This window comes from Staurois parvus, unplaced genomic scaffold, assembly GCF_062004578.1.
Source record: "Staurois parvus isolate SC_StPar_1 unplaced genomic scaffold, SC_StPar_1.0 ptg000087l, whole genome shotgun sequence".
NCBI lineage: Eukaryota > Metazoa > Chordata > Amphibia > Anura > Ranidae > Staurois > Staurois parvus.
Window position 1 is genome coordinate 2,213,494 of NW_028317883.1, and position 8,749 is coordinate 2,222,242.

At 53.5% G+C, this 8,749-nt stretch overlaps 1 protein-coding gene across 1 annotated transcript; it reads left to right on the top strand.

Moving 5' to 3' along the window:
* The first annotated feature begins 1,808 nt into the window (after window positions 1-1,808).
* Window positions 1,809-6,197, top strand: LOC149468404 (uncharacterized). The gene is made up of 2 exons (XM_089670216.1): window positions 1,809-2,013; window positions 5,602-6,197. The coding sequence occupies exons 1-2, from the start codon at window positions 1,809-1,811 to the stop codon at window positions 6,195-6,197; spliced, it is 801 nt and encodes a 266-aa protein (XP_089526342.1).
* The last annotated feature ends 2,552 nt before the right edge of the window (window positions 6,198-8,749 follow it).

The window sequence follows — 8,749 nt, forward strand, 5'->3', positions numbered from 1 at the left end:
TTTGCCATTTCTTGAGTACATGCAAATTTGAGGACTGCAATATTTGGTATCTCTTTATATGACACAACCTCATCTTTTATATTTTATGAAAAAAATAAATGGGTAGCATATTGTGTGATTGCGTACACAAAAATGTAGCATGTTTTTACTGAAAATATAGATTGGACAAAAAATGTCACAAATATTGTAGGCATAAAAAATTGCAACTGCCAGCATTTCTTTTCTACAAGGTCTCTGCTTTCAGAAAATGTATAATGGTGTGTGATTCTCAACAAAATACTAAAAATGAACATTTTATTTATGATTACATTCAATTGTCCAATTACTTTTAGTACCTTGAAAAAGGGGGGATGACTACTCTTAAGAGCTGTAATTCCTAAACCCTTCCTCCAATTTGGATGTACATACCCTCAAATTAAACATGAGTGTGCACTTTCAGCCCATATCCATTATATAACTAAAGCTTGAATATGTTTTGGTAAATACCTGAAAACACTAAAATTGTGCCTGTGTCCAAATATATATGGACCTAACTGTATATATATATATATATTTACACACAGACAGACATACCGCTAACACTGAGTCTTAGCCAACTTAAAGAAGAACTTAGTTGCAAACTACACAGCTACAATAAAATGAAAATATAATACAAATACAGGACATTTTGTTCAACCTGTGCAAATGCTTCTGATAGTCATGGGGCAAATGTTTAAAAATAGACCAGTTTGTGTTATAATGTGTCTCTCTTTCCCTTCATAGAAAGTTGGGAGGAATTGTAATAATGTTGATGTATTGCCCAGCAGGCAGGCAGAAGGTGGAGATATGACAGGCAACATGCCTGATTGTGCAGAATAGCAAATGTGTGTAAAGTACAAAACAGAAATGCCCGTAGCGAATAGGGAAGAATGGAAATAGCGCAGGGCATACATGACTAGGCCCAGAGTGGTGTGGGGAACGGAAAGGGTTAAAATTTAGCTCCAAGGGGTGGGGAATTGATTGGGAATTACGGGATTGGCAGATGTGGAGTGTAGGAGGGGTCTGTGGCACCGTAGGGTGGGGGTTGCTGTGGAAGGGGCGTCAGTGGAGCTGGATGTGTGCAAGGACCAGAGCTTCATGTGAGCTTGGTCCTGAAATTCCCCCTCCTATCTGACCTGCGGCATGGAGGCCCTTGTGGCACAGGTGCGGGTGGCAGCAGAAGACCGAGGTATGGACTGGTTGCAGGGCCGGGTCTCTGATCTGTTGGGAGACCCGGGCTTGTCACCAGCAGCGGGGGGGCGGGTGCGCCCACGTGCTCGGAGGTCTAGGCCTCCGGAGCGCTTCAGTCCGGCCCCACCCCCTGGAGCTCAGCGCCGCAATGGGAGCCCCCCTCGGGACCCTCCGGCCCCGCTGGCAGGGAGCTCACTGGCCTCTGCTAGCGGCGGTGCCGGGAGGAATCCCCGGCGATGGCGGAGCTCGGCGGGCGGGGTTTCGCCGAGTGGCCCCTTCCCCCTGCCCGCACGGAGAGGAAGACGTGGAGTTAGCTCGGCGGGTGGGGTTTCACGGGGTAGCCCCTCCCCCCCGCCCGCACGGCGTGGAGGCAGGAGAGAGAGTGTCATTACCGGCTCCTCCGCTGACATAGTACCTGTCAGGGAGGGAGCTCGGCGCGGGAGGCGGTCAGCTGCGGCTGCTGGGCTGTCCCCTGATACGGCTGGTGGGCCCGCTGGACAGTCGGGAGCTGGGGCTCCCAGAAGACGGAGGAAGAGGTGTTGCGCTGGGCGAGTGCAGCTGGGAGTGCTGCAGGACGGAGCCCAGGGCCGGCGACAGGCATGGCTGGTGCCCAGAGGCGGAGTCGGGAGCGGCACAACCCTGCGGGACCCGTGGCTCCTGGGACCGGGAGGCCATCCGGACGTCGAGCGGTGGACGAGAGGTCGGAGGGCGAGCTGTCGGAACCCGATGCGGGGGCGACGGCTCGCCATTCTTCATCGATGGAGCGGGAGCGCGCGGCTGATGGGGCATCTCCTGGGCAGCATGGTGAGTTATCTGTTCCTGTCTCTGTCTCCCTTTCTTCTGCGTTGCGGGATCTGCTGGGGGGCGGTCAGGCCGCCCCGGTGGGTGCGGCCTCGGAGGCGTTCGTTGGGGGCGTTCCCCTGTCCGGTTTTGGTGGGGGTCTTGGGGAGGTACTTTCCGGTTTGCGGGACTTGTTGCGGCGGCTGGAGTGGGGCGGTGTTGGGACCCCTGGGCCTGTTTCTGCGTGGCTCCCGCCGGCCGGTGGGGACGGGCTCGCGGTTCCGGGACAGGACAGCGGGGTAGTGCGGGGCCTGGGGGTCTCTTCTCCGCTTAGTTCTGGGCCTGGGGTGGTTGCCGCGGAGTCTGGGGTTATGGGCTCTGCGGTTCCTTCCGCGGTTTTGGGAGAGGGTTCGGGGGTGTCCGGACCTGGCGCCGTGGCGGACTCTGCGAAGGGGGAAGTGTATGTGTGTTTTGAGGGCCCCTTGGGTGCGCATTTGCAGTCGGCCATGCGGGAACAGATTTGGAACGGGGAGTATGTGGACATATTCAAGCTCTTGCCTTTGGAGCGTTTTCCGTTTGATGGGTCCCGGGTTGATGACGGTAGACGGGAGAGTGTCATTGGGGAGAAAGCTCCGGAGCATTGCTCGGCGTTGTTCTGTTACCTGGATGCCATTAGTGAGGCTCACAGGGTTTACGGCGGGTCTGCGTGGCTTCGGTATGATGAGCAGTTTAGGCAGCGGAGGGCTGTTCGCCGTCGTTGCGTTGGGACCATAAGGACATTGGTCTCTGGATGCGGCTCATGGCGCCGCCGAGGGCCCCTGGTTCGTTTTTTCAGGGCGGGGCCGGTGGTTCGTTTTCCCCGGGACAATTGGCCGCCAAGCGTAGGGGTTTCTGCTGGCAGTTCCAGGAGGGCACTTGTCGTTTTGGAGGGTCCTGCCGGTTTAGGCACGAGTGTTCCGGGTGCGGTGGATCCCACCCTTTCTCGCGCTGTTTCAGGCGGGGTAGAGGCCCTCCTGGAGAGCCTGCGGGTAAGAGGGACGACGCCGGTGCGGGTGGAAAGGATGGGGCCTTTCTTAAATAGATATCCTGATCGGGCTGCGGCGGTCCTGCTGGCGGCAGGTTTTTCGGAGGGTTTTCGCATCCCCTGTACTTTGACTTTGGTCCCCCCCTTAGCTCGGAATTTACGGTCGGCCTTGCAGCATGCTGAGGTGGTTTCGGCTAAGTTGCGGAAGGAAGTGGGGTTAGGTCGTATGGGTGGTCCGTTTCCTGGGGCTCCGTTTGCGGATCTGGTAGTTTCTCCCTTTGGGTTGTGCCTAAGAAAGAGCTGAATGCGTTTCGGTTGATTCACCACCTGTCCTTCCCTAAGGGGGGGTCGGTGAATGACGCTTTAGATCCGGAGTCGTGTTCGGTATCTTACACGTCCTTTGATGCGGCAGTTTTCTGGGTTCGTCGGTATGGGCGCGGTGCACTCATGGCAAAGTCCGACATTGAGTCGGCGTTCCGGCTGTTGCCGGTTCATCCGGACAGTTTTCGTTTTTTGGGTTGCCGTTGGCAGGGCGCGTTTTACGTTGATAGGTGTTTGCCCATGGGGTGTTCTATCTCTTGTGCATTGTTTGAAAAGTTCAGTTCGTTCGTGGAGTGGGTGGTTCGGGATGTTTCGGGGGTGAATTCGGTCATCCATTATTTGGATGATTTTCTTTGCGTGGGTCCGCCGGCTTCCGGGGTGTGCGCGGTTTTGCTTTCTACGTTGCAGCATGTTGCTGAACGTTTCGGGATTCCTTTGGTGGCTGACAAGACGGAGGGTCCGGCTTCGGTGATGACTTTCTTGGGCATCGTTTTGGATTCTGGCGCAATGGAGTGCCGGCTGCCTGCGGAGAAGCCGTTGGCCCTTCAGGGTGAAATTCGTGCGGTTCAGGGGAAGCGTAAAATTCAGCTGCGGCCCTTGCAGTCATTGTTGGGGAAACTTAATTTCGCTTGTCGGATCCTGCCGATGGGTCGGGTGTTCTGCCGCCGGTTGGCGGCGGCCCCGGCGGGAATTGCCTCCCCTTTTCATTTCATTCGGCTGACTCAGGAGCATCGGGAGGATTTGCGGTTGTGGCACACCTTTTTGGATTCTTTCAACGAGCGGGCGCTTTGGATGTCGGGCCCGGTTAGTAATTTTGATTTGGAACTGTTCACGGACGCGGCAGCTTCTGCGGGATACGGGGCTTTTTTCCGGGGTCGGTGGAGTGCGGCCTCGTGACCGGCTTCCTGGCGGGAGGCAGGTTTTCTCAGTAACCTAGCACTGTTGGAACTTTTTCCAGTGGTATTGGCGGTTGAGGTTTGGGGGGAGAATTTTCGAAATCAAAAGGTGCGTTTTTACTGCGACAATTTGGGGGTGGTTCAGGTCATCAATAGGGTCTCGGCTTCTTCCCGACCGGTGGTGGCCCTGCTTCGTCACTTAGTGTTGCGTTGCTTGCAGCTGAATGTTTTTCTCCATGCGGTACATCTCCCTGGGGTTGACAACACCTTAGCTGACGCTTTGTCTCGTTTTCAGTGGGACAAATTCTGAGAGTTGGCACCGGCGGCGGAGCAACACGGGGTTCCTTGTCCCGACTGGCTGTGGGAGATTGCCTTGGAGTCGTTGCGGGCTGGATCCGGCGGTCGGTGAGTGAGGCGACTTGGTCCGCTTACTCTGCGGTCTGGCGGGAGTGGCTGGATCTGTTGCGACTGGTCGCTATTGATCCTTGGGGGCCGGAGGTGCGTGTGGCAGTGTTGTACTTCTTGGCGCGGAGTTTGGAGCGGGGGGTGTCGGCGTCCGCGGTGGATCGCCGACTAGCGGGATTGGCGGTTTTCTTTAAGTTGCAAGGGTGTCGGGATTTTACTAAGGATTTTTGGGTTCGACAGGCTCTGCGGGGTTATCGGAGGGCTCATCGTTGTAGGGATTCTCGTCGTCCGGTGTCGTTCGAGTTGTTGGGGTCTTTGTTTGAGCATTTGCGGACTGTGTGTTCTTCGGATTTTGAGGTGGGTTTATTTCGGGCTGCCTTTGCGGTGGCCTTTTTTGGGGCATTGCGGATTGGGGAGCTCGTTAGTCCGTCCAAGTCGGTTCTTGGGGGGTTGTTGGTGGAGGAGGTTGTGTGCTCTGGTGACTGGGTGGAGGTTCTGGTCCGTCGGTCTAAGACGGATCAATTGGGCAGGGGTGCGAAGGTGCGTTTTTTCGCTCTTATGGGTTCGCTGGTGTGCCCGGTTCAGGCGGTTCGGGAATTTTTGTCCCGTCGCCCTGGGGGGCGGGGGTCCTTTTTCAGGCACGTTGATGGATCCCCTTTGACGCTTTTTCAATTTGTGGCAGTTTTTCGCCGGTGTTTGACGGCTGCCGGTTTAGATGCGCCTTTGTATGCTTCGCACTCGTTTCGGATCGGGGCTGCTACGGAGGCGGCCAGGTGGGGGCTGTCGGATGATGTGGTGAAGCGCATTGGTAGGTGGGATTCCCAGAGATTTCGCCTGTATGTTCGGCCGCATTTGTTGCGGGCTTAGTGGGTGGTCCTGTGTTTTGGTTTGTTTGGGTTGTGGGGGGTAGTTGCGGTTCTGTCCATGTGCTGTATTGTTCTGGCGGTATTGTTTCTTTTCTTTCAGGTGGAGAGGTGTGCCTGGTGTGGATCCTGGGTCACTCGTATGTGTTTTGGGGGGCCAGGCGGGCTGATGTTCGGCCCAATGGCAGGCAGCTGGGGTTGGATAGACGGGAGGTTTGTGTCCGCTGGTTGGGTGTGCCGGGCATGTTGTGGAGTCGTGTCGTGCCAGAGGTGCGGCGTTTTGCGCGGCTGGATAGGTCACCGGATGTGTTGGTGATTCACGCGGGTGGCAACGATTTGGGGGGTAGGTCCATGCGGGAGCTGGTTAGAGATGTCAAGCTGGACTTTCTTCAGTTGCGGCGTGAGTTTCCGGGGATGGTGGTGGTGTGGTCTGACATGGTCGCCCGCACTTCTTGGCGCTTGGCGTGGTCGGTGGAGCGGCTCAACAAGGCCAGGATTAAGGTCAACCGGGAGGTGGGGCGCTTTTTTAGTCGCAATGGAGGATTGGTGGTCCGACATGTGGAGTTGGAAGTGGATACTTGGCGGTACCTTCGCAGTGATGGAGTGCGTTTGAATGCGGTGGGCACGGATTTGTGGTCTCTGGAGCTGCAGGACGGCATACTTCGGGCGGTTCGTTTGTGGCGTGGCACGCATGGGTAAGGGCTTACCCAGCGTGTTGTGGCGGTTGTTGGTCTTTGGAGGCGGTTCTCATCTTGGAGGGAAAACAATGGTGTGGGACCCCATCCGTGGTATGGGGGGCCCGGTGGATATTCCCAGTTAACCAAGGTTTAACTGGAAGGTGGTGGTGCTGCACTGCGGACGGTATGGTTGTCTCCGAGCTGGTTGGTTGCGGCTGGAGGCCTAGTGTATAGGGTTGTCCGCAGGTGCATTTTGGATCGTTTGTGGGTGCCTTTGAAGACCAACAACAATTCTTTGGTTTCCGTTAAGGAACGGTTGATGTATGTTAAAATGTGAAGTTGTTAATAAAAGGCCATGTTGGCCATTTACTCCAAATGGTGTCATGTTTTTTGTAAGTTTATTTGGTTAAGGGGGGTTTGGAGTGGTATGGATAGGCAATGGTGGAAGTAGGAGTGGACAAGCCTATCTATGGTGCATTAGTCAAGAAATGCCCGTAGCGAATAGGGAAGAATGGAAATAGCGCAGGGCATACATGACTAGACCCAGAGTGGTGTGGGGAACAGAAAGGGTTAAAATTTAGCTCCAAGGGGTGGGGAATTGATTGGGAATTACGGGATTGGAAGATGTGGAGTGTAGGAGGGGTCTGTGGCACCGTAGGGTGGGGGTTGCTGCGGAAGGGGCGTCAGTGGAGCTGGATGTGTGCAAGGACCAGAGCTTCCCTCCCGCCCTCCCTGTTAGGTTGGGTATAGGGTCTTATCCGGGGGCAGGTGAGCAAGAAAAAACCAAAAAAACAAAAAAACAAACTGACACTGGTTTGAGAGGTGGGTTTTTCGGTTGGTTCGTGGGCGGTTGTTGGTCTTTGGAGGCGGTTCTCATCTTGGAAGGAAAACAATGGTGTAGAACCCCATCCGTGGTATGGGGGGCCCGGTGGATATTCCCAGTTAACCAAGGTTTAACTGGAAGGTGGTGGTGCTGCACTGCGGACGGTATGGTTGTCTCCGAGCTGGTTGGTTGCGGCTGGAGGCCTAGTGTATAGGGTTGTCCGCAGGTGCATTTTGGATCGTTTGTGGGTGCCCTTGAAGACCAACAACAATTCTTTGGTTTCCGTTAAGGAACGGTTGATGTATGTTAAAATGTGAAGTTGTTAATAAAAGGCCATGTTGGCCATTTACTCCAAATGGTGTCATGTTTTTTGTAAAGTTTATTTGGTTAAGGGGGGTTTGGAGTGGTATGGATAGGCAATGGTGGAAGTAGGAGTGGACAAGCCTATCTATGGTGCATTAGTCATGGCTGAATAGAATTACAAATACTTTGGCAGCTAAGAGAGAAAGTGTATTTTTTTTATCTTTTTAAACTGCGCATGTACCTGTTTGCCTGGCATTCAGTTTAAATGTATTTAAAAGTGATTCTAATTTGAACTATACCTTATATATTTTGTCATTGGTATGCAAATAGTAATGACATATAAACTAATATTTGAATTCTCAATTTAAGAATATGAATGTACCACAAAAGAGAAATGTTCCAATGAGCGGCAGTTGTGTGAACGAAAATGCTTTGTTGGTGTCAGAGGTCAGAGGAGAATGGGCAGACTGGTTCAATATGATAGAAAGACCACAGTAACTCATGTCCGTATGCACCAAAATCTCTGAGAAATGTTTCTAACACCTTGTTGAATCGATGTCTCAAAGAATTAGGGCAGTTCTGAAGGCAAAAGGGGGTCCAACCCAGTACTAGCAATGTGTACCTAATAAAGTGGCCGGTGAGGCTGTAAGAAGGATAAAATTAAACCAGGTATGTGCAACTCATAAGGCTTACAGGGAATTGTGGAAACCACAAATGACGAAATCGCTGAGGGTGGAAGAGGTCATGCAAGACACAGAGAGGAAACTGAATGCCTTTCTCCACATGTTGCATGGAGTAGGCTCTCTGAGAAGCTGTGTCCTACAACAGCAAAATGTAATAATAAAGAGGCTTATGCTTCTACTGGATAACACCGGCTTCATGTTCAGTGAAAGGATACATTTACTTTATCATCTAACAAATATAGAAAGTTCCAATTGATGGCTTTAGTATTTAAACACATCAACTGCTCGGGTCATACACAGGGGCGTATTTGCCTCGAGGCAAACAAGGCATTTGCCTAGGGTGGCACTTTTCAGGGGGGCAGAAGCGGCGCCATCCCCTCCCCCTTTCCCATGGAAGGGACACTTAGGACAGGGGCTGCTGTTTCATGCCTGTGTCCGAGACTCCGTATCTTACTTCAATCCGGTCCACGAGGCGCTGCTGTAGGAGGGTTAGAGAGGTTGTCCGGTCCGGTGTCTTAATTTCCCTGGATCTTGGATCATGATATGGGCAGGATAACATGCCACCCCTCTTATCTGGCCACACCCCTAGGATCACTGGGCAGCCTATGTCAGCCTGTCCCTCCCTCTTCAAGCGCTACCTCCTCGCCAGTGATTGGCCGCCAGAACTGTAGCTCAGGGAAAGCGAGTGAGGGACTGGCCGGAGCTGGTGAAGAGGAGGAGAGCAGCCGGAGAAGGAAGACAGCTGATCGGTAAGGTAAGTGTCTG

What these genes read in the sequence shown, in the direction of transcription:
- LOC149468404 (XM_089670216.1), top strand. Translation starts at nt 1,809, where the DNA reads ATGGCTGGTGCCCAGAGGCGGAGTCGGGAGCGGCACAACCCTGCGGGA. An exon ending in GGCATCTCCTGGGCAGCATG is followed by an intron (nt 2,014 to 5,601) that starts GTGAGTTATCTG and finishes CTTTTCTTTCAG; the next exon opens with GTGGAGAGGTGTGCCTGGTG.